At 43.2% G+C, this 25,437-nt stretch overlaps 1 protein-coding gene across 1 annotated transcript in view; it reads left to right on the top strand.

Moving 5' to 3' along the window:
- Positions 1-18,133, top strand: part of rwdd1 (RWD domain containing 1) — a 44,976-nt gene extending 26,843 nt beyond the window's left edge. The window contains exons 5-7 of the mRNA XM_063033511.1: positions 8,985-9,114; positions 10,994-11,056; positions 17,852-18,133. Of these exons, the coding sequence (XP_062889581.1) occupies positions 8,985-9,114; positions 10,994-11,056; positions 17,852-17,961 (303 nt within the window). The 3' untranslated portion in view covers positions 17,962-18,133. The remainder of the gene's footprint in view (positions 1-8,984; positions 9,115-10,993; positions 11,057-17,851) is intronic.
- The last annotated feature ends 7,304 nt before the right edge of the window (positions 18,134-25,437 follow it).

Here is a 25,437-nt window from a genome sequence, read left to right as displayed (position 1 = left end):
GCAGTTTCTGAGATACTCAAGCCACCCTGTCTGGCAACAACAATCATTCCACAGTCAAAGTCACTTAGATCACATTTCTTCCTTATTCTGATGTTTGGTCTGAACAACATCTGAACCTCTTGACCATGTCTGCATGCTTTTAAGTATTGGATTGCCGCCACATGATTGGCTGATTAGATATTTACATTAATGAGCAGGTGTGACTAATAAAGTGGCCACTGAGTGTGGATCTCAGTAGGTTTCTGACATTCGTTTGAATCCTTAAAGCTGTTATTCTATATCTGTTCACTCATATTTGTCATTTGCTAATTTTGTCCTTTTTTTTGTACATAAATATATCTTTGGACCTCCTGTCTTTTGGAAAAAGTTCCACAGATTTATTTGCAACCGAGTGCTCCCTGTGCCATGTGCTCATGAAGCAAGAAACAGGAAGGTAGTATCAGGCTGCAGAGTGGCATAGCGGTTAGCATTATACTTTAATACGCCATCGATCACAGTTAATTCCTGCCATTGTCTAAGGAGTTTGTACAGTCTCCCCGTGACCCCCTGTGTTTTGTTTGGGTGCATCAGTTTCCTCCCACATTCCAAAGTCATATGGATTATTAAGGGTTATTAATAAATTGTTGGGCATCCGAAATATGGCCTGTTTCTGTGCTGGCATGTTCTATGATTTCACGACTGACAAAAACAAAATTAGAAGCACAAGAGATTTGGCAGATGGTGGAAATTCAGAGTGGCACACACAAAATGCTGGAGGAACTCAGCAAGTCAGGTAGCATCTTTGGAGTGGAATAACAGTCGACGTTTGGGGCTGAGACCATTTATCGGGACCCTTCCACAGAAAATTCAGTTGGTTGTAAATTTAGTTGGCTCCATCTTGGGTACTAGCCTACAAAGTACCCAGGACATCTTCAGGGAGCGGTGTCTCAGAAAGGCAGCGTCCATTATTAAGGACCTCCAGCACCCAAGGCATGCCCTTTTCTCACTGTTACCATCAAGAAGGAGGTACAGAAGCCTGAAGGCACACACTCAGCGATTCAGGAACAGCTTCTTCCCCTCTGCCACCCGATTCCTAAATGGACATTGAACCCGTGAACACTACCCCGCTTTTTTTTAGTACCGTAAATTCCGGTGAATTAACCAACCCTGAGTATAAGCCGACCCCCCATTTTCAAGGTTAAAAAAGTGACTTTTTCATGTTACCTTTGTGTAAGCCAACCCCTTTTGTAGAGGTTTTGGATCAGGGAGGGAAGTTTTGGATTAGGTTCCCAATGGTAAAGAGTCCTCTGAAATGTAACCCCCGTGAAACTATTTAGCGCCCATTGTAATCTTGTTAAAACATAACACGGGGTAGCGGGATCAGTACGTGTACTCAGTATTGAGTTTGCGACCACCATGTACAAAAGATGGTCGCAAAACACAGAATGTGTTTTGTTGATCTTTTCTTTTGTGTAGATTTCATAAGCGTTTGTATTTTTTGTATTTGACTCAAAAACAGCCAATAAATACGACCTGTCTTCTGTGTATTCGTTTTTCCAAAGTTGGCATCCTCTGTATAAGGGCCAAATTCTCGGCTTATACACCAGAATTTACGGTATATATTATTTCTGTTTCTTGCACAATTTTTAATCTGTTCAGTATATGTATACTGTAATTGATTTACTTATCTATTTATTATTATTATTTTCTTTTTTCTCTTATTCTATATAATGTATTGCATTGAACTGCTGCTGCTAAGTTAACAAATTTCACAACACATGCTGGTGATAATAAACCTGATTCTGAGAAAATGTTGGTGGAACTGCAGATAATGAAGACGGTCTGTTGATAGCCCCATTCTAGTGATTGAAGCTAGGGCAAAATACTAGAGGGTATAGGTTTTAAGGTGAGAGAGGGAAAGTTGCAACAATTCCTCCTCATCTCTATTCTATTCTGAGGCTGTGTTCTCTGGTCTTAAACTCTCCGACCATAGGCAACATCCTCTCCACATCCTTCTTCACTGTTCTGAATACCAGTGAATATGTGCCCAGAGCCATCAAGCACTATTCATTTGACAAGCTATTCAATACTGGAATCATTTCTGTGAACTTCCTTTGAACCCAATCCAGTTTCAGCATTTCCTTTCTAAGATAAAGAGCCCAAAACTGCTCACAATTCTCCAACTGAGGCCTCAGCAGTGCTTTATAAAGTCTCAACATTACATCCTTGCTGTTATATCCTAGTCCTTTTGAAATGAATACCAACATTGCATTTGCCTTCCTCACCACAGACTCAATCTGCAAATTAACCTTTAGGGAATTTTGCACAAAGACTCCCAAGTTCCTTTGTGCTGCAGTTTTTTTGCATTTTCTCTTCACTTAGGAAATAGTGAACCATTTCTTCTACCAAAGCGCGTGATCATACGCTAATGATCTTCCAAGAATCACTAGCTTCTGGAATGGTTTGGGAAGACTGGAAAATTGCAAATGTTACTCCACTCTTCAAGAAGGGAGAGAGGCAGAAAAAAGGAAGTTAGCCTAACCTCGGTGGTTGGGAAGATGTTGGAATCGATTATTAAGGATGAGGTCTCAGAGAGGAGGCACATGATAAAATAGGCCACAGTCAGCATGGTTTCCTCAAGAGAAGATCTTGCCTGACAAATCTGTTGAAGTACTTTGAAGAAATAACAATCAGGACAGACAAAGGAGAATCAGTTGATGTTGTGTATTTGAATTTTCAGAAGGCCTTTGACAAGATGCCACACATGAGGCTGCTGAACAAACTACAAGCCCATGGTATTACAGGAACAATGTATAAGGTTGTGGCTGACCGTGTGGGCAAGCCTGTTCTGGATCCACAAAGCAATGCCCCCTTGGATCCCATGCCTCCTTACTTTCTCAATAAGCCTTGCATGGGGTACCTTATCAAATGCCTTGCTAAAATCCATACACACTACATCTACGGCTCTACCTTCATCATTGTGTTTAGTCACATCCTCAAAAAATTCATTCAGGCTCGTAAGGCAAGACCTGCCTTTGACAAAGCCATGCTAACTACTCCTAGTCATATTATGCCTCTCCAAATGTTCATAAATCCTGCCTCTCAGGATCTTCTCCATCAACTTACCAACCACTGAAGTAAGACTCACTGGCCTATAATTTCCTGGGCTATCCGTACTCCCTTTCTTGAATAAGGGAACAACATCCGCAACCCTCCAATCCTCCAGAACCTCTCCTGTCCTCATTGATGATGCAAAGATCATTGCCAAAGGCTCATCAATCCCCTCCCTCACCTCCCACAGTAGCCTGGGGTACATCTTGTCTGGTCCTGGTGTCTTATCCAACTTGATGCTTTCCAAAAGCTCCGGCACATCCTCTTTCTTAATATCTACATTCTCAAGCTTTTCAGTCCACTGCAAGTCATCACTACAATCGCCAAGATCCTTTTCCGTAGTGAATACTGAAGCAAAGTATTTAAGTACCTCCACTATTTCCTCCGGTTCCATACACACTTTTCCATTGTCACACTTAATTGGTTCTATTCTCTCACATCTTATCCTCTTGCTCTTCATATACTTGTAGAAAGCCTTGGAGTTTTCCTTTGTCTTCTCCGCCAAGGCCTTCTCATGGCCCCTTCTGGCTCTCCTAATTTCATTCTTAAACTCCTTCCTGCTAGCCTTATAATCTAGATTCATATCTATTCCTTGTTTTTTGAACCTTTGGTATGCTCTTCTTCTTGACTAGATTTACAACAGCCTTTGTGCACCACGGATCTTGTACACTACCATCCTTTCCATGTCTCATTGGAACGTACCTACTCAGAACCCCACGCAAATATCTAGTTATGTTAACTTCACACACGTATGTCCCTTGACATCTGGAACTTCCACCATACTGCTAGTGTTTTCCACAGTGAGGACTGATGCAAAATACTTATTCATTTCATCTGCCAATTCGTTGTCCCCCAATACTACCTCTCCGGCATAGTTTTCCAGTGGTCTGATAGCCATTCTCACCTTTATTTACACTTTATGTATCTTCTTTAATATTATTGGCGAGCTTTACTTTCGTATTCTGTCTTTATCTTAATTACTTTTTAGTTGCCTTCAGCTGGTTTTGAAAAGTTTCCCATTGCTCTAACTTCCCACTAATTTTTGCTTTATTATATGCCCTCTCTTTGGCTTTTATGTTCTCTTTGGCTTCTCTTGTTAGCCACGGTTGTGTCATCTTTCCTTGAGAATACTTCTTCCTCTTTGGGACGTATATATCTTGCGCCTTCTGAATTGCTTCCAGAAATTCCAGCCGTTGCTGCTCTGCCATCATCCCTGCCAGTGTTCATATAACAATTACAGCATAGAAACAGGCCATCTCAGCCCTTCTAGTCCGTGCCGAACTCTTACTCTCACCTAGTCCCACCGACCTGCACTCAGCCCATAACCCCCATTCCTTTCCTGTCCATATAGCTATCCAATTTAACTTTAAACGACAACATCGAACCTGCCTCAACCACTTCTGCTGGAAGCTCGTTCCACACAGCTACCACTCTCTGAGTAAAGAAGTTCCCCCTCATGTTACTCCTAAACTTTTGCCCTTTAACTCTCAACTCATGTCTTGTTTGAATCTCCCCCACTCTCAATGGAAAAAGCCTATCCATGTCAACTCTATCTATCCTCCTCATAATTTTAAATACCTCTATCAAGTCCCCCCCTCAACCTTCTACACTCCAAAGAATAAGGACCTAACTTGTTCAACCTTTCTCTGTAACTTAGGAGATGAAACCCATGCAACATTTTAGTAAATCTCCTCTGTACTCTCTCAATTTTATTGCCATCTTTCCTATAATTCGATGACCAGAACTGTACACAATTTCCAGTCAATTCTGGCCTGCTCCACTCGCATGCCTCTGTAATTCCCTTTACTCCACAGTAAAACTGATACATCTGACTTGACACGAGGAAATCTGCAGATGCTGGAAATTTGAGCAACACACACAAAAAATGCTGGTGGAACGCAGCAGGCCAGGCAGCATCTATAGGAAGAGGTACAGTCGACATTTTGGGGTAGAACCCTTCGTCAGGACTAACTGAAGGAAGAGCTAGTAAGAGATTTGAAAGTAGGAGGGGGAGGAGGGGATCTGAAATGATTGGAGAAGACAGGAGGGGAGGGGTGGATCTAAAAGCTGGAAAAAGGGATACCAGACTGGAGAAGGGAGAGGATCATGGGATGGGAAGCCTGGGGAGAGAGAGAAGTGGGGAGGGGAGCCCGGAGGGTGGGGAGCAGGCAAGGAGTTATAGTGAGAGGGACAGAGGGAGAAAGAAGATAGAGAAAAAAAGAGGGGAAATAAAAAAATATATTAAATACATAAATAAGGGATTGGGTGTGAAGGGGAGGAGGGGCATTTAACGAAAGTTAGAGAAGTCAATATGCATGCCATCAGGTTGGAGGCTACCCAGACGGAATATAAGGGTCCGGGCCCAAAACATCAACTAGACATCTGACTTGAGCTTCTCCTTCTGAAATTTCAAGGTGAATTTGATCATATTATGACCACTTCTCCTGAGGGTTCTTTTACCTTACGCTCTCTAATCAAATCTGGTTCATTGCACAACATCCAATCCAGAGTAGATTGATCCTCTAGTGTGCTCAGTCACAAACTGCTCTAAAACGCCATCTTGTGGGCATTGTAGAAATACACCCTCTTGAAATCCAGCACCATTCTGGTTTTCCCAATCTACTCGCATTTTGAAGTCACCCATGGCTATTGCAACATTGCCCTTTTGGCATGCATTATCTATTCCCCCATTGTAATTTGTAGGCCACATTCTTACTACTGTTTAGGGGTCTGTATACAACTCCCATCAGGATCTTTTTACCCTTGCAGTTCCTTGGTTTTATCCACAGTGATTCAACACTGTCTGACCCTATTTCAGCTCTTTTTAATAATCTGCTTTAATTTATTACCATTCTGCATTCCTCCCTATCCTTTCAATATAGTGTGTATCCTTGGACATTAAACTTTCAGCTATAATCTGTGATTCCGTGATGCCTATAACATCATTAGATTATGAAGACATGCAGTCCTCTTTTATTGTCATTTAGTAATGCATACATTAAGAAATGATACAATATTTCCTCCGGTGTGATATCACAAAACACAGGACAGACCAAGACTGAAAAAAACTAACAAAACCACATAATTATAACATATAGTTACAACAGTGCAACAATACCATAACTTGATGAAGAAGTCCATGAGCACAGTAAAAAGTTCAAAGTCTCTCAAATGTCCCACATCTCACGCAGACGGGAGAAGGAAGAAAAACTCTCCCTGCCATACCCGACCATGGTCTGACTCTGAGTCATCCGAAAACTTAAAGCTCTGATCAGCTGTCCGACACCAAGTACTGAGCGCCATCTCTATCCGAACGATTCGACCTCCATCTCGGTCACCAACAGCAGGCAAAGCCGGGGATTTTGAGGCCTTCCCTCCGAAAGATTCCCGATCACGCAGTAACAACAGCAGCGAACTGGCATTTCAGAAATTTTTCCAGATGTTCCTCTGTGTTTTCACGTCCGTCTCCATCAAATCAGGATTGTCCACAGCCCCTATTTAACAGATACGATATCATTTTTACCGGAGGCCTGCGCACGCGCGGTGCGTTGCTCTCTCTCCTCCCGCCAAAGACCTCATACCTGCCAATCTGCAACTGTGCTTCAAGTTTATCTACCTTATTCCAGATACTGCGAGCATTCAAATATAACACCGTCAGTCCTGTATTTACCTTTTTCAATTTTGTCCTCCTCTTATGTTGCAACTCATCCTGTTGACTGCGATTTTGCCCTATCAGTAACTTCTCACTTCACGTTTCCTCTGTGCTCATCCTTTTGATTCCTAACTTTGTCTAAAGTCTTACCAACATATTGCCTCCACAACCTCTCCCCTAACTGTTCTGGTACTCTGGTTCCCATCTCCTGCAACTCTAGTATAAACCCCACTGTGCAGCATTAACAAGCCTTTCCACTGGAATATTAGTTTTCCTCCAGTGGAAGAGAGCCCAATGATTTAAAAATGTCATGCCCTCCCTCCTACACCAGCTCCTTAGTCACGTATTAAACTGCATAATCTTCCTAGTTCTAACCTCATTAATTTTGAGATCAGAACACTGGAGGTTTTGCTCTTTAACTTAGCACCTAAATCCCAGAGCTCCCTATGCAGAACCTCGTCAGTTGTCCTACCCATATCATTGGTACTTAAGTGGACATTACTTTTGCCCGTTCACCCTTCCAGCTAAGAATGCTGAGGACTCGATCCGTGATATCCCAGACCCTGGTACCTGGTAGGCAACGTACGATCTGGGAATCTCGTTCTTGCCCACAGAACCTCCTGTCCGTTCCCTTATCAAACGAGCCCCTTATCACCACAGGGTGCCCTTTCTCCCCAATTCCCGATCACTGTGACTTTCCTCTGTGAGGTCACCCCCCCCCCCCGACAGTATCCAAAATGATAGACCTGTTGTTGAGGGGGGGATGGCCACAGGGTTACTCTGCACTGTCTTCTTAACCCCTTTCCCCCTCCTGACTGTCACCCAGTTTCTTGTGTCCTGCACCTTTGGTGCAACTACCTCTCTATATATCCTATCTATCACCCCTTCAGCCTCCCGAATGATCCACAGTTCACCCAGTTCCAGCTCCAGCTCCTTAACGCTGTTTGTTAGCAGCTGCAGCTGGATGCACTTCTCACAGTTGTAATCATCAGGGATGCTGGAGGTCTCCCTGTCTTCCCACATCCTGGAAGAGGAGAACTCAGCTATCCTGCCTGGCATCTCTACTATCCTAGCTGAGCAGATACAAAGAAGAGAGGGGAAAAGAACTGAACTTAGAGCTCTTCTTTTGCTTTCTCTGACTGAAGCCTGGAAGAGCAAAAGTCTCAAGATCACCACTCTAACAACGTCCACTCAGGTGACAACCTTTGCGATGATGACTGTTGTGCTTGCCCCTGCCTTTCTTTAATTTGCTCTTACTAATCAATTCCAAACATTGATTGGTGGCTGGTCAAAGCTCTTTTTCACTGTACTGACCTGCTGCTGTTGTTTATACTCAGGCAGTGGACCTGATTGGAGCCCCCTCCTCTCAAAACTTCTGATGTCCTGATTGACTGTTAGTCAAAGCCCTTCTTAATGTCAGAAGAATTGTGATCCTGAAGATCTATTAATTTTAACCTGATCTTGATTAGTGCTATTAAACTTCCTGCTTCGACTCATACGAAAATTAAAATATCACAATGCAATGCTTATGTGGAAAAATATTATATGATTGGTTTCCTGAAATGGACTGCATCATCAACAATTAAATGCATGAATGCATAGTGCAAACTGAAGTGGAAAAGCAAAACTGGAAATATGAAGGCTATCTGTATCCAAGGTTGATAATGAACAAATCATATTTCTGTCTTGTCAATACTGCAAAACTTTAGTATTGATATGTTAAGTTACTATATTGGTCTTTTTCTTGAGTCCTGATGCTGAGATAGATGCCAGGATGTGCTGGGACACATGATCAGTGATGTAACCTGGGGTCATCGGGTGGTTTGGGTCTTTCAACATCAGACACCCTCGCCAAGGTGACCCAGCCAGGGTTGATCAGGCCCCAGCTTGTGTCGCAGAAGCACTGGTCCACAGGTCACACCTCTTGGTCCATAGGCATCTGGAGGCTCGCTCAGCAGCCTCCGTGCCAGTCCTCATAGCTTGCTTCTTTGCAGGCCTCATAATGCCAAGGAGAGAGTAGGTTCTGCAGAGCCAGCAGCCAGTGAAATCTCTACACACCAGCTTTAAGGGCTCGCATTGTGCCCTCCACCCTTGTCCCTGGCAGTACTCTACTAGCTCCTGGTATTCGGTCTTATTCTCGAATGCCTCCTCAATCCGGTCATTCCAAGGTACTGTCCATTCTGCCATGATCACCTGCTTCAAGGTTCTGTACTATTACATTTTTTTCTATTAACTTTTCTAGGCTATTTTCCATGGCACACCCGTAACAATTGAGAATTTCTTGTCTTGGAAAGCAAGATTTGATGCAGAGTTAACTGAAATGAAGAAAAATCAAAAAGAAGACGAGCAAGGCGGAAAAGTTAAACTGACAGGTTTGTGATTTGATTATTGTACCTTCTCCAGAAACTTTTGGTTAGTTAATACAAAATGAACGATGTAAATCTTTTTCCAAAATATTAACAAAGCTCATCTCATTACTGTATTGATGTTTATTTATGTGTATCGAAACATGCAGTCTGAGGGGACAAGTGGAGTGATAGTTACACACAAGGTGTAGGACACAAGAAATTGGGTGACAGTCAAGAAGGGGAAAGGGGTTAAACAGTCAGTGCAGAGTAACCCTGTGGCCATCTCTCTCAACAACAGGTATACCACTTTGGATACAGTTGGGGGTGGATGACCTAGCAGAAGAAAGTCACAGTGCTCAGCTCTCTGGCACTGAGTCTGGCTCTGTGACTCAGAAGGGAAGTGCGGGGGGGAGGGAGAGAAGAGGCAGGGCCCCAGACAGTCCTTCCAGGTGAGGTGACACTTCACCTGTGAGTCGGCTGGGGTGATATAATGCGTCCAGTATATCACCCCAGCCGATGTTTCCTTCAATATATTGGCGAGACCCGATGCAGACTGGGAGATTGTTTTGCTGAACACCTATGCTCTGTCCGCCAGAGAAAGCAGGATCTCCCAGTGGCCACACATTTTAATTCCACATCCCATTCCTATTCTGACATGTCTATCCACGGCCTCCTCTATGTAAAGATGAAGCCACACTCAGGTTGGAGGAACAACACCTTATATTCTGTCTGGGTAGCCTCCAACCTGATGGTATGAACATTGACTTCTCTAACTTCCGCTAATGCCCCACCTCCCTCTCATACCCCATCCGTTATTTATATACACACATTCTTTCTCTCTCTCTCCTTTTTCTCCCTCTGTCCCTCTCACTATACCCCTTGCCCATCCTCTGGGCTTTCCCCCCCCTTTTCCTTCTCACTGGGCCTCCTGTCCCATGATCCTCTCATATCCCCTTTTGCCTATCACCTGTCCAGCTCTTGGCTCCATCCCTCCCCCTCCTGTCTTCTCCTATCATTTTGGATCTCCCCCTCCCCCTCCCACTTTCAAATCTCTTACTAACTCTTCCTTCAGTTAGTCCTGACGAAGGGTCTCGGCCCGAAACGTTGACTGCACCTCTTCCTAGGGATGCTGCCTGGTCTGCTGCGTTCACCAGCAACTTTGATGTGTGTTGCATGACAGGGGATTTGTTAGGGGAACAGCAAGGAGGTTCTGTGGACAAGAGCGAGATTTGCTGATCGTATGTTGCTTCCTGGCTGCTAGGGTCCGACACAGCTTGGATCGAGTCTTCAGCATTCTTAAGTGGGAGGGTGAATAGCCAGAGGCTGTGGTCCATGTAGGTAGCAATTGCATTGGTAGGAAGAGGGATGAGGTTCCTCAAAGTGAGTTCAGGGAGTCAGGTGCTAAGTTAAAGACGACGACCTCCGGGGTTGTGATGTCAGGATAGCTACCTGTGCCACGTGTTAGTGAGACCAGAAACAGGAAGATAATATCATGTGGCTAAGGAGTTGGTGTAGGAGGGAGGATGTCAGATTTTTAGATCATTAGGCTCTCTTCCAGGGAAGGTAGGATTAGTACAGAAGAGCCCGTTTGCCCCTGACTTGGAGGGGGATTAATATCCTAGCGGGAAGGTTTGCTAGTGTTGTATGGGGGAGGGGGAGTTTGTTAAAACTAGAGATGCAGGGTATGGGAACAAGAGTGGAGAGGCTGTGGAGACAAATCTTGTTAAGACCTTAGACAAAGTCAGGAGTCGAAAGATTGAGCAGAATATATTTCAATGGACTCCCATACTGTGAAAGGACTAGATGGGATAGAGTTTGTCAAATGTGTTCAGGAAAGTTTCAAAGTAAATATCGAAAAGGATAGATCTGGTCATTGGGCTGAGGTTCTACTTTCATATTTCAGGAAAGCAGCAATTTGAAACGGATCATAACCTTGACACATCTGACATTCAGTTCTTGGAAGAGGGTAGGAAGTACAATTTATTTTGATTTTTGTATGTTTGTATAAGATTGCCTCTATGTGCACAGATGTGACATTTTTGATAACAAATTGATTTGTGTGTCCTCTGATTACCTCATGTCAGTTTGTTGATAGGAACATGGTAGAGGAATGACTGATCTTTCAGCTTTCTCTGATGTAATATTTTATCTTTCAATTAAATTATCAGTATCAGAATCAGGTTCAATTTCACTGGCATATGTTGAGAAATTTGTTAACTTTGCGGCAGCAGTACAATGGTGGTGGCATCCGTTAGTCTCGCGAGACCATGGATCTGCGCCTGGAAAGTCTAGCTTCAGACTGTGTTAGAGCAGCGTCTGTTGTGGCTGTAGAGGCCCACACGGGAGTGACAGTCTCGGCTGCAGCGACTGTCCTTGAAGGCGCTGTCTTCCAGTGTTGTCTTGGTGCTGTTTTTCCGATGAGTGCGCTTTTCTTCAGCAGCAAGCCTCAGCTTCTCTTCTTCTCGTTTTAGACCTCTGCGTAGTTCCAGCCTCCAGTGAGAGCGATCGCTTGCGATGTCCTCCCACCTCTCGACGTTCATGTTCAGTGACTTCATGTCTCTCTTGCAAACGTCTTTGAAACAAAGATGGGGCCACCCTTGTGCTCTCTTGCCGGAGGCCAGTTCCCCGTACAGCAGGTCTTTCGGGATCCTCCCATATGACATGCGGTGTACGTGGCCCAGTCAGCGGAGATGGCGTTGTTGGAGCAGGGTGAAGAGGCTGGGTATCTGGGCACGGGCCAGGACCTCATTGTTGGTGACTCGGTCAGTCCACGTGATGTCCAGGATGTGTCTCAGGCTGCGAAGGTGGAAGGCGTTGAGACGCCGCTCTTGTCTGGAGTAGAGGCTCCAGGTCTCGCTGCCGTAAAGCAGTGTGCTGAGGATGCAGGCCCTGTAGACTGCAACTTTGGTGTGCGTCGTCAGCTTTCTGTTCCCCCAGACTCTCTTTGTCAGCCTGGCGAATGTTGAGGCTGCTCGTCTGATCCGTCTGTTGATCTCGGCGTCTAGGGAGAGGCTGTCTGTGATGGTGGAGCCAAGGTATGTAAACTCGTGAACTACCTCCAGCTCGTAGTTGTTGATGGTAATGGCAGGGGGGTGCTCAATGCCTTGGCCCAACACGTTGGTCTTCTTCAGGCTGATGGTCAAACTGAAGTCCTAGTAGGCTCTTGAGAAGCTGTCCATGAGGCGTTGCAGTTGCTCTTCAGAGTGTGTTGCCAGTGCTGCGTCGTCTGCAAACAACATGTCCCTGATGAGTACTTCATGATCCTTGGTTTTCGCCCTCAGCCGGGACAGTTTGAACAGCCTCCCGTCTGATCTGGAGTGGAGGTAGACACCGTAAGTTGATGTTCCAAAGGCCTGCTTCAGCATGACTGTGAAGAAGATGCCAAACAGGGTGGGGGCAAGCACACAGCCCTGCTTCACACCGCTGCCGATGTTGAAGACCTCCGAAGAAGAGCCGTCGAACTGAATGACGCCCTTCATGTCTGTGGGGAATGACTGAACTATCCTGAGGAGCCTCAGGGGACGACCAGTCCTGGCGAGGATTTTGAACAGGCCGCCTCTGCTCACGAGGTCGAAGGCCTTCGTAAGGTCAATGAAAGCGACGTAGAGTGGTTGTCTTTGCTCTCTGCATTTCTCTTGTAGCTGTCGAAGGGAGAAGATCATGTCGATTGTGGAGTGTTCTGACCTGAAACTGCACTGAGACTCGGGATATACCCTTTTGGCTATTTTCTGCAGTCTGTTCAGGACCACGCAGGCGAAGACCTTCCCAACGATGCAATACATGAAAATATAGGAAAAAAACTGAATTACACTGAGTGTACATATGTCAGGATCAGAATCAGATTTAATATCACCGGTATATGTGGTGAAATTTGTTAACATATATTGAATAGTTAAATTAAGTAAGTAATGCAACAAACAGAGATAAAAATGTAGTGAGGTAGTGTTCATGGATGTGATGTCCATTCAGAAACTTGAGAGCAGAGGGGAAGAAGCTGCTTCTGAGTCACTGAGATTGTGTCTTCACACTTCAGTGCCTCCTTCCTGATAGTAGCAGTGAGAAGAGTGATGGGGGTCCTTAATGACGACTAACATCCCCTCTGTACCTACTTCCAAGCACATTAAAAACTATGCTCCCCCTTGTGTTAGCCATTTCAGCCCTAGGAAAAAGCCTCTGACTATACACGCAATCAATGCCTCTCATCACCTTATACACCTTTATCAGGTCAGCTCTCATCCGCCGTCGCTTCAAGGAGAAAAGGCCAAGTTCACTCAACCTATTCTCATAAGGCACGCTCTCCAATCCAGGCAACATCCTTGTTAATCTCCTCTGCCCTCTCTCTATAGTATCTACATCTTTCCTGTAGTGAGGTGACCAGAACTGAAGACAGTAGTCCAATCCTTACCCTAGTTCTGCCAATCTTCTCACATACCCCCATTTTCTGTCACCTCTGATCTTCTGGCCGGTAACTGTAATCACCTCCTCTCGTTTGCCTCCATCCATCCCTGGAGCTTCTTTCCTGCTGTGGAATCTTACCCAAGCAACTACCTTCTCCCAGACCTCAGTGGTGCGTGTTCTTAGTGATGGACATCTGAGGCGTTGCCTTTTGAAGATGTCCTCGATGGTGAGGACTATCGCGTCGATGATGGAGCTCGCGGAGCTTGCAGTGCCCTGCAGCTTTTTCTGATCCTGTGCATTTGTTCCTCCGTACAGCCAGTCAGAATTTCACAACTGTGTCACTGATACTGATACAACACGCAGACACTTCAGTGCTTTGTGTCCACACTGTGTATCAAAAACCCATCTTCATCAGTGCTGCAGTCTTCCCCCTCGTTTCCCCAACCCCAATCCTCTTTCCACTAAGGGCAATTTACAGCGGCCAGTTAACCTCCACCCAGCAGTCCTTTGGCATGTGGGGGTGGGGGGGGGATGTGACCACGGGAGAAACATATAAAGTGCATGCCGACAGTACTCGGGCTCAGGATCAAACTACTGGTATCTGGAGAAGCGAGGAAGCAACACTAACTACAGTGCCACTGTTCCACCCCAAAAGTCAAAGCCCCTTTCTGGAACGTTCTATTAAAACAAAAACTTCTCACCATCTTAAAAGTTTCTTTCCCCGGGCAGTTAGTCTGATCAACTCCCTCCTCTCCCGCCCCTCTATCTACAAACCCCATTTCCAGAAAAGTTGGGATATTTTCCAAAATGCAATAAAAACAAAAATCTGTGATATGTTAATTCATGTGATCCTTTATTTAACTGACAAAAGTACAAAGAAAAGATTTTCAGTAGTTTTACTGACCAACTTAATTGTATTTTGTAAACATACACAAATTTAGAATTTGATGGCTGCAACACACTCAACAAAAGTTGGGACAGAGTTAAAATAAGATTGAAAAGTGCACAGAATATTCAAGTATCAGTTCAAAAGGAACATTTCTCAACGCAAGATTGCAGAGAATTTAGGTCTTTCAACATCTACTGTACGTAATATTGTGAAAAGATTCAGAGAATTCAGAAACATCTCAGTGCGTAAAGGGCAAGGTCGGAAACCACTGTTGAATGCGCATGATCTTCGAGCCCTCAGGCGGCACTGCCTAAGAAACCGTCATGCTACTGTGACAATTATAGCCAGCTGGGCTCGGGAGTACTTCGGAAAACCATTGTCACTCAACACAGTCCGTCGCTGCATCCAGAAATGCAACTTGAAACTGTATTACCCAAGGAGGAAGCCATACACCAACTCTATGCAGAAACGCCGGCGAGTTCTCTGGGCCCGAGCTCATCTCAGATGGACTGAAAGACCGTGGAACCCTGTGCTGTGGTCAGATGAGTCCACATTTCAGCTAATTTTCAGAAAAACGGGCGTAGTTCTCCATGCCAAAGATGAAAATGACCATCCAGATTGTTATCAGCGAGAGGTGCAAAAGCCAGCATCTGTGATGGTATGGGGGTGCATCAGTGCCCACGGCATGGGTGAGTTGCATGTATGTGAAGGTACCATTGACTCTGAGGCGTATATTAGGATTTTAGAGAGACATATGTTGCCATCAAGGCGACGTCTCTTCCCAGGATGTCCATGCTTAATTCAGCAGGACAATGCCAGAGCACATTCTGCACGGGCTACAACAGCGTGGCTTTGTAGACACAGAGTGCATGTGCTTGACTGGCCTGCTGCCAGTCCAGGTCTATCTCCTATTGAAAATGTATGGCGCATCATGAAGAGGAGAATCAGACAACGGAGACCATGGACTGTTGAGCAGCTGAAGTCTTATATCAAGCAAGAATGGACAAAATTTCTGATTGCAAATCTACTACAATTAGTATCCTCAGTTCCAAAATGATTAAAAAGTGTTATTAAAAGGAAAGGTGATGTAACACAATGGTAAACATGCCTCTGTCCCAACTTTTGTTGAGTGTGTTGCAGCCATCAAATTCTAAATTTGTGTATATTTACAAAATACGATTAAGTTGGTCAGTAAAACTATTGAAAATCTTTTCTTTGTACTTTTGTCAGTTAAATAAAGGATCACGTGAATTAACATATCACAGATTTTTGTTTTTATTGCATTTTGGAAAATATCCCAACTTTTCTGGAAATGGAGTTTGTATAACTTTAGTCACTGAACTACACTGTAAACACTTTGAACCATATTTTATTATGCTGTTTATTTTGCAACTACCTGCTGGTATTTACTTATGCTCACTTTATTTCATATCTGTACTACAAACCCTTGAGTTTATTTTTATATAATTCTTTATATTTGTTGAATGTTGTTTTTGTTACATGTTGCGCCAACACACCATAGCAAATAAATGTATATGCCAAATAACATTGATCCTTGATAATTACTATATTGGCGACCATTACTATCATCAGAATCAAATTGGTTCTTTTATGGCAGCAGTACAGTGCAATACATTAACAAAATTACTGCAGGTTATTGTTACCATCAAGGAAGAGGTACAGAAGCCTGAAGAGTCTCACTCTGTGTTTTAGGAAGAGCTTCTTTCCCTCCACGATCAAATGTCTGAATGAACAGTAAACCCACGTACACACTCCTGTACTGTTGTGATGAGGCCACACTCAGGGAGAGGAGCAACACTTTATATTCCATCCTGAGTAGCCTCCAACCTGATGGCATGAATATCAATTTCTCCTTCCAGTAATTGACCCTCCACCTTCACCATTCCCCATTCCTATTTCCCTTTCTCATCTCCTTACTGGCCCATCACCTCTCTCTGGTGATCCTCCCCCTACCCATTCTTCCTTGGGCTTCTGTCCACTCCTGTCAGATTCCTCCTCCTCCAGCCCTTTATCTCTTTCACTAATTTTCTTCCCAACTCTTATCTTCACCTGTCCCCCCTCCCAGTTTCACCTTTGACCTACCACCTTGTACTTCTTCCTCCCCTCTCTTCCTCCCACCTTCTTGCTCAAACTTCTCATCATTTTTTCCAGTCTTGCTGAAGGATCTCGGCCCGAAACGTCGACTGTGCTCTTTTCCATAGATGCTGCCTGGCCTGCTGAGTTCATCCAGTGTCTTGTGTGGTCCATGTACACTACCTGACGTTCCTTTTTTTTGCTGTCTTATAGGTCTTTTGTTATGTATTGCACTGTACTGCTGCTGCAAAACAACAAATTTCATGACATATGCCAATCAGCAAATAACACAGTGCTAGATATAACTGAACTGAATATGCCTGGACTGTGTAATTTATTTTGTGTTTTGGTGTTTTATATTCTTGTTTGTCACTTATTTTTTGGTGTTTGCGTGATTTGTCCTTTTTTTTCGCTTGTTGAGGGTTTGATGCTTTTAATTGAGTGAGTTCCATGGTTTTCTGTTTTGTGTTTGTCTGTGGGAAGACAAATCTCATGGTTGTATACTGCATGCATACCTTGATAATAAATTTTTTTGAGTTTTGATATTAAACTCGATTCTGATTCTGAATAAATATATACTGCAAAAAATGAATAGCGAGGTAGTGTTCATGGGTTCATGGATCATTCAGAAATACGATAGAGGTGGGGCAGAAGTTTTTCCTAAAACATTGAGTATGTGTCTTCAGGCTCCTGTATTTATTCCCGATAGTAATAGTGAGAGTAGGGCATGTGTTGAATGGTGAGGGTCCTTCGGGATGGATATCATTCATTGGGGTACCGTCTTTTGAAGATGTCCTCATTGCAGGGCGGGTTGTGCCCCTGATGGAGATGGCTGAGGCTACAACCCCCACAGCCTTTTGCAATCCTGCACATTGGAGACTCCACACCAGGCAATGATGTAACCAGTCAGAATGCTCCCATCATAGATCTGCAGAAATTTTGATGTTTAACTTGTTTAAATTGAATATTGAAAGACCTAGGTAGAGTGGTCTAGTACCTGAGGGCACAGCTTCAGAATCGAGGGATGTCCATTTAGAACAGAGAAGAGGAAAGCTTTCTTTAGCCGGGGGTGGTGAATCTGTGGAATTCATTGCCACAGACAGCTGTGCAGTTCCATGTCTTTCTTTAGATATATTTAAGCTGGAGGCTGATAGGTTATGGGGAGAAGGGTGGGGAAAGTAGGGTTGAGAGAGTTAATAAATCAGCCATGATTGAATGGCAGAGGAGATTTGATGGGCTGAATGGCCTAATTCTGCTCCTATGGCTTATGGTCTCAGTATAAACTAACTATTAGCTGCATGAGCTCATTAGGAAAACCTGTATCTCTAAATAAATAAATAACTGTATTGTGACTAAATGTTCTATGTATATTTACGGCAGGTAACAATGTGGAAGTTGATGAATCTCTTTTCCAAGATATGGATGATTTAGAATTAGATGACGATGACGACCCAGATTATAATCCTGATCTCGAGAGCGACAATGATTGACTTCAATTTTGAAAAAGTGCACCATTTACAAAATGGCAGGATGAACGTGAATTAAGTCACAGTATCTGTGACTACTTGTATTGCAATTAGCAAGCAGCGGGGAAAAAAGTTTTTTTTAATCTAATTTCTGTATGCCTTCATCACTGTTCAATAAATTTACTCCAAAAGTTAATATTTTGAATGTAGCAAGATACATTTTATTTTCTTCAAAATGTTTACATTATAATTGACAGTCATTGATTATTTATTAAACTTACTTATTTTAGTAATTTAAGGTTATTGGAATATTTTGCAGTTTTGATAATAACTGAGATGGAATTTCTCCTAGATTATAGAAATATGTATCATGGTGGGAAGTCATTTAGACTATTGTGATCTTGGTGCCTGAAAAGTATTCGTCCACTTCCTAACTCATGTTGTTGCTTTGAGGGCTATGTGCTGTGAAGTTCCTTTCAGAAATGTTCAGGGGTTCATTCGGTGTCCACCATTTCAAAGAGTGAGCTTCAAAATTCTATCAGTGTTTGGTTGAATTTCCCTACTGTGAATCTCCCACTCCTACTAAATACTTTAAATGTACTCTCACTAGGCACTTTGATATGTACACCTGCTTGTTAATGCAAATATCTCATCAGCTAATCACAGAGCAGCAGCTTAATGCACAAAAGTACGCAGACATGGTCAAGAGATTCTTTCGTTGTTCAGACCAAAACATGACTTTGTCTTTGGAATGATTACTGGTGCCAGACGGGGTGGTTTGAGTATCTCAGAAACTGCTTATCTCCTAATCTCCTGGGATTTTTCACACATAACAGTCTCTAGAGTTATGGAGAATGGTGAGAAAAAACAAAAAAAAAATCCAATGAGCGGCAGTTCTGTGAATGAAAAGGCCTTGTTAATGAGAGGTCAGAGGAGAATGGCCAGACTGGTTCAAGCTGACAGGAAGATGACAGTAACTCAAATAACCACACATTACAACAGTGGTGTGCAGAAGAACATCTCTGAATGCACAACACGTCAAACCAATGTGATTTCCAGTCAAGATGGTGCCTGTGTACAACGCTCCTTTGGTCGACATCTTCTGGATAGATTATGAAACCATCTTTTTCACTATATTATGTCTTTTACATTTGTTTTTCATCTTGAATGTGTTTCTTCCTTGTAAACCTCCTCTGCACCATTTCTGTGGTTTCCACGTCCTTCCTGTAGTGAGGCGACCAGAACTGAGCACAGTACTCCAAGTGGGGTCTGACCAGGGTCCTATATAGCTGCAACATTACCTCCGGCTCTTGAACTCAATCCCACAGTTGATGAAGGCCAATAAACCGTATGCCTTCTTAACTACACATTCGACAGAATGTTGAAAGGACTAGATAGGGTGGATGTGGAGAGGATGTTTCTTATAGTGGGGGTATCCAGAACCAAAGGGCACAGCCTCAAAACTGAGGGGGCAACCCCTTAGAACACAGATAAGGAAGAACTGTTTTTAGCTTGGGAGAGTGAATCTGTGGAATGCTCTGACTCAGACTGTGGGTATATTTAAAACGAAAATTGATAGTTTCCTGATCGGTCAGGGCATCAAAAGTTATAGTGAGCAGGAATGTGTATGGGGTTGAGTAGGATCTGGCATAGCCGTGATGGAATGGCAGAGCAGACTCGATGGGCTGAATGGCCTGATTCTGCTCCAATGTCTTATGGTCTGATGGTCTTTTACCCCCCCACCTCCAATCCTCAACAGATCATAAGACCACAAGTCCATTAGATATTAAGAGCAGAATTAGGCCATTTGGCTCATCAAGTCTTCTCCACCATTTCAGCATTGGCATGGTAGCGTAGTGGTTAGCACAGTGTTTTACAATACCAGCGACCCAGGTTCAATTCCCGTCCTGCCTATAGGAGTTTGTACTAGCTCGCTGTGACCATGTGGGTTTTCTTCCAGTGCTCCAGTTTCCTCCCACAGTCCAAAGGCGTAGCGATTGATAGCAATTAATTAGTTACTGTAAATTGTCCTGTGATTAGTTTAGGATTAAATTGGATTTCTGGGTAGTGAGCCCAGAAGGGCCTATTCCCCACTCTATGTCAATAAACAAATAAATACAAATAATCTCTCTCACCAATCAACTTCCCAGCTCTTTACTTCACCCTCTTCCCCCTCTCCCAGTTTCACGTATCCCCTACCACTACCATCTTGTATTTCCTCCTCCCCTCCCCCTACCTTCTTAAACTGACTTCTCCCCTTCCTTTCCAGTCCTTGTGACGGGTCTCAGCCTGAAACATCGACTGATTATTCAATTCTATCGATTCTTCCTGTCCTGCTGAGTTCCTCCAGCATTCTGTGTGTGTTGCTTTGCATTTCCGGCATCTGCAGATGTTCTTGTGTTTGGTATTTAGTTCTTGACTGAATCAACACAACAGCACAATGGTTTTGAAAAGTACTAACCTGTAGTTAGGTTAGTTAAGGAAGCTTATGGGGTGTTAGCTTTCATAAGTTGAGGGATAGAGTTTAAGAGTCGCGATGTAATGATGCAGCTCTATAAAACTCTGGTTAGGCCACACTTGGAGTACTGTGTCCAGTTCTGGTCGCCTCACTATAGGAAGGATGTGGAAGCATTGGAAAGGGTACAGAGGAGATTTATCAAGATGATGCCTGGTTTAGAGAGTGTGGATTATGATCAGAGGTTAAGGGAGCTAGGGCTTTGCTCTTTGGAGAGAAGGAGGATGAGAGGAGACATGATAGAGGTGTACAAGATAATAAGAGGAATAGATAGAGTGGATAGCCAGCGCCTCTTCCCCAGGGCACCACTGCTCAATACAAGAGGACATGGCTTTAAGGTAAGGGGTGGGAAGTTCAAGGGGGATATTAGAGGAAGGTTTTTTACTCAGAGAGTGGTTGGTGCGTGGAATGCACTGCCTGAGTCAGTGGTGGAGGCAGATACACTAGTGAAGTTTAAGAGACTACGAGACAGGTATATGGAGGAATTTAAGGTGGGGGCTTATATGGGAGGCAGGGTTTAAGGGTCGGCACAACATTGTTACTTTCTGATAGAATTACAATATGTACTGATAACGTACTGTATCTCAGAATAAACTGCACACAGAATTTAATGGAATAAGAATGAAAATTGACAAAATATCAGTATTATTATGGAACATGAAGCATTTTGGCTAATCGTCTGTTTTCAGTGTTATTCAAATAAAATTCTTCATTCACCAGGTTCCCAGATGAACTTCAATGGGACATCTTCCATTTTTTCCTGGAATATTTTAGTAAACATCTCGTTTTGGGCCACAGTGAAATGGGTTTTCCAGTCCCCGACTATCCCTGCATTAAAACACAAAGGAGAGATTGAAAAGTTAGAAAAACATAATACAGTGTTGCAATTCAGAAATGAAAAAAATAGAAAATACTGGAATCACTCAGTTCAAATTTATTTGTCATCAACCATATACGTGTATACTGATAAAGAAAACATCGTTTCCCTTGGGCCAAAATGTAAAATACAGTACACAGAGTCACACACTGCACATCCAGTTATGATCCAGAACATGCAATCACAAAAAAATAAAATTCGCTCAAGTCCTTGAGTGGTATGGCCTGAAGCTTGTAGTCCATTCCTACTGATCTGTCATGAGAAGAGAATTGTTTGGGGAAAAGATGTCTTGTCAGAGGAGAGAGCTTGTAATTGTTAATAAGTAATGTACTTTTGAATGATCCTCTCCCTGTAGGGATTGATTTCAGTGACATCTCCTGGTGCAGCATGTTGGCCTCCGGGAAGACAAGCTGAGTTAATTGCCTGCAGCTGCCCCAGTGTAAGACAAGTCAATTTGCCTTCAACTACTGAGCCAGCATGCCATGAATATCTGCTACGTGTTCTTGCAGAAATGCGGCTCCAGGCCAAAATCCCACGTGCCATCGATCTTCAGACCATGTCACTTAGGGACTTGTGCTAGCACTATTTTTTGTGACTGTATGTGCAGTTGTAACTACATTTGCTGTGTGTGACTGTGATTTGCAGCTTGGCCCCAGAGGAACACATTTTTGTTTAGCTGTATACATGTGCATGGTTGAAACACAATTCAACTTGAACTTGGAAGTACTGTGAGTCTGAGCCACTCTAGGTCAGTCATTTGCAGTGACGAGTGTGTTTATTCCACTGGAATGTCACTAGATCACCATTTCTGACCTCAATATTCAAACTTGAAAGTAAATTTGTTACCAAAGTAGATATCTGTCACCGTATACAACCCTGAGATTCATTATTTTTTGGGACAGACTCAATAGGTTCAATAACCATAATAGAATCAATCAAAGGTTACAGCAGTTTGGGTGTTCAGCCAGTGTGCAAAAGAAAATAACTGCAAATACATAAGCAATAAATATCAAGAGTATGAAATGAAGAATCCTTGAAAGTTACTTCATAGGTTGTGGAAATGTTTCAGTGATGGGGCAAGTGATGTTGAGTGAAGTCATCTGCGTTGTAGATGTACTCAATGGTAGACAAGGCTTTATCTCTGATGGACTTTGCTGTATATACTACTTTTTGAAGGATTTTCCATTCTGGAGCATTGGTGTTTCCATAACAGGCTGTGATGTAGCCAGTCAATACATTCTCCACCACACAGCTATAGAAGTTTGTCGAAGTTTTAGATGTCATGCTAAATCTTCGCAAACTCCTAAGGAAGTAGACATGGTTCTGTGATTTCTTCGTAATTGTACTTGCGTGCTGGGCCCAGGCCAAGTCCCCTAAAATGATAACACTGAGAAATTTAAAGTTGCTGACCTTCTTTAGCAAATGATACTTTGGTATCATTTCAACTGTCTCAACAATACTCGTGCAGTCCACACAATAAGTTCCATTGCCTATAATGCCTAATTTTTCAGTATTACTTGTTCTCCATATTTTCTTTTCAATTTTAGAGTTTTGTTATTCTTCATTTTTTTCTGTACTTGCACAGTTTGTTGTTTGTGCACGTGGGCTGTTTGTCAGTCTCCACCTGTGTCTAGTTTCTCATTGATTCCATTGTTTTTGTTGTTGTACTCTGAATGCCCGCAAGAATACGAACCTCTGGGTAATTAGATTAGATTAGATTCAACTTTATTGTAATTGTGCCGAGTACAGATACAAAGCCAATGAAATGCAGTTATCATCTAACCAGAAATGCAAAGAATAGTGTTATTTACAAAATAACTGCGAATAAAAAGTAAGTGCTACAGCACACAAATGTAAAACTACTGAGACAGTACAATATGGGTGCAATACTGCTTGGCGTTGTGATGTGAGGTTCAGCAGGGTCACAGCCTCAGGGAAGAAGCTCTTCCTGTGCCTGCTGGTGCGGGAACGGAGGCTCCTGTAGCACCTACCAGTATGTTTCTTGATAATAAATTTACTTTGAATTTTGAACTTCCCGTTGGGGAAACTCAGTTCCTCTGAGAGCATAAGGCATGGGAACAGAATTAGGCCATTCAGCCCATCGAGTCTACTCCACCATTCGATTATGGCTGATTTTTTTCCTCCCTCAATCCCATTCTCCTACCTTCTCCCCATAATCTTTGATGCCCTTACTAATCAAACACCTATCAACCTCCACTTTAAATATATCCATATTTTAATAAATGCTCTTGATATATTGTGTCCAGATATAAAATCAATTACATTTTGTGAATATCGATTTGTAAGCAGGGGGAAATGCAGACAATGCAGTGGGGAGTTAACAACTGATTAAAAGTATATATACAAGGCATATATAATTGGCACAAAATTAATATGCTGCATGATGATATGGGCATAATATTGGAATATTTGCACATTGAATCTTAAATCTGCATCCTACACAGTCACTTTCAAAATGCTTCATATATCTGGAAGACCAGTAATAATTGATAAACCTTTCAAAGTTCACAGTAGATCAAATAAAGGTTATAGGTTTAGAGTGAATTGTGAAATATTTAAGGGGAACCTGAGGGGAAATCTCTTCATTCAGAGGGTGTTGCAAGTGTGGAATGAGCTGTGAGCGAAAGTGGTAAATGCAGCTTCAGCTCAGAGAAGTGTGGATAGTGCAAGGAAAGAGTTAAATGTGATTGCTCCTTGGGATATGCTCAAAAAAATGGAAGTCTGTTAGCTTGGAGTGGGATTGTTTCAAGAAAGTACTGGAGACCCAGTCCATAGCAATGGTGTGAGAAAGTCAGGGAAGTACATCTGCAGTTATAAGAGTGGAAAATGGAGAAAACATGTTTGTCTGGGCAGAAGGTCATAAGAGATAAAAAGGGGTGCAGCTGGAAACACCAAAAGATGGAAAACACTAGTGTAAGGGGTTTTGAAGGGCATAAAAGGCCACTTCCTTTGTTGCAATGGGGAAGGGAGTTTTGTCTTAGACAGGATCACAGATGGTGCTGAGATAGGGAACAGAATGTTGCGTCCGGTGCTCCCGATGTGGCCTTTTATATATTGGCGAGACCCGATGCAGACTGGGAGATCGTTTCACTGAACACCTACGCTCTGTCTGCCAGAGAAAGCAGGATCTCCCAGTGGCCAGACATTTTAATTCCACATCCCATTCCCATTCTGACATGTCTATCCATGGCCTCCTCTACTGTAAAGATGAAGCCACACTCAGGTTGGAGGAACAACACCTTATATTCTGTCTGGGTAGCCTCCAACCTGATGGCATGAACATCGACTTCTCTAACTTCCGCTAAGGCCCCACCTCCCCCTCGTACCCCATCTGTTACTTATTTTTATGCACACATTCTTTCTCTCACTCTCCTTTTTCTCCCTCTGTCCCTCTGAATGTACCTCTTGCCCATCCTCTGGGTCACCCCCCCCTCGTCTTTCTTCCCGGACCTCCTGTCCCATGATCCTCTCGTATCCCCTTTTGTCTATCACCTGTCCAGCTCTTGGCTCTATCCCTCCCCCTCCTGTCTTCTCCTATCATTTTGGATCTCCCCCTCCCCCTCCAACTTTCAAATCTCTTACGAGCTCTTCTTTCAGGTAGTCCTGACAAAGGGTCTCGGCCCAAAACGTCGACTGTACCTCTTCCTAGAGATGCTGCCTGGCCTGCTGTGTTCACCAGCAACTTTGATGTGTGTTGTTAACAGAAGAGAGAGAGAGAGAGAGAAAAAGAGAAGAAAGAAAGAAGGCTGCATGTAAGATTGCTGGATTTGTGACTCCCCAGTAACATTGCAGAAATCAGCTTTTTTAGTGAATGGAGTATTATTTTGATTTCTGTATTGCTACGAATGTAAACATTTGTTTTGCTTTCTGTATTGCATTTGCGCTGACTCTGATAAAGTGTTTTTTTGCATGGTTTAAAACGTGTGAAATATCTCCATTGTTTGCAGATACATGTGCAAATACCATGATCTGAATAAGGAAAGAAGACAGAACGAAATGTAAAATTATTGTTCGTTACAGAAAGGTAATGTGGTTTGGAGGGATATATTATAGGTGCAGATGGTGTTTCTAGGCAGATCAGGTTTGC

This window comes from Mobula hypostoma, chromosome 2, assembly GCF_963921235.1.
Source record: "Mobula hypostoma chromosome 2, sMobHyp1.1, whole genome shotgun sequence".
NCBI lineage: Eukaryota > Metazoa > Chordata > Chondrichthyes > Myliobatiformes > Myliobatidae > Mobula > Mobula hypostoma.
This window is presented reverse-complemented; position numbering and strand designations above follow the sequence as displayed.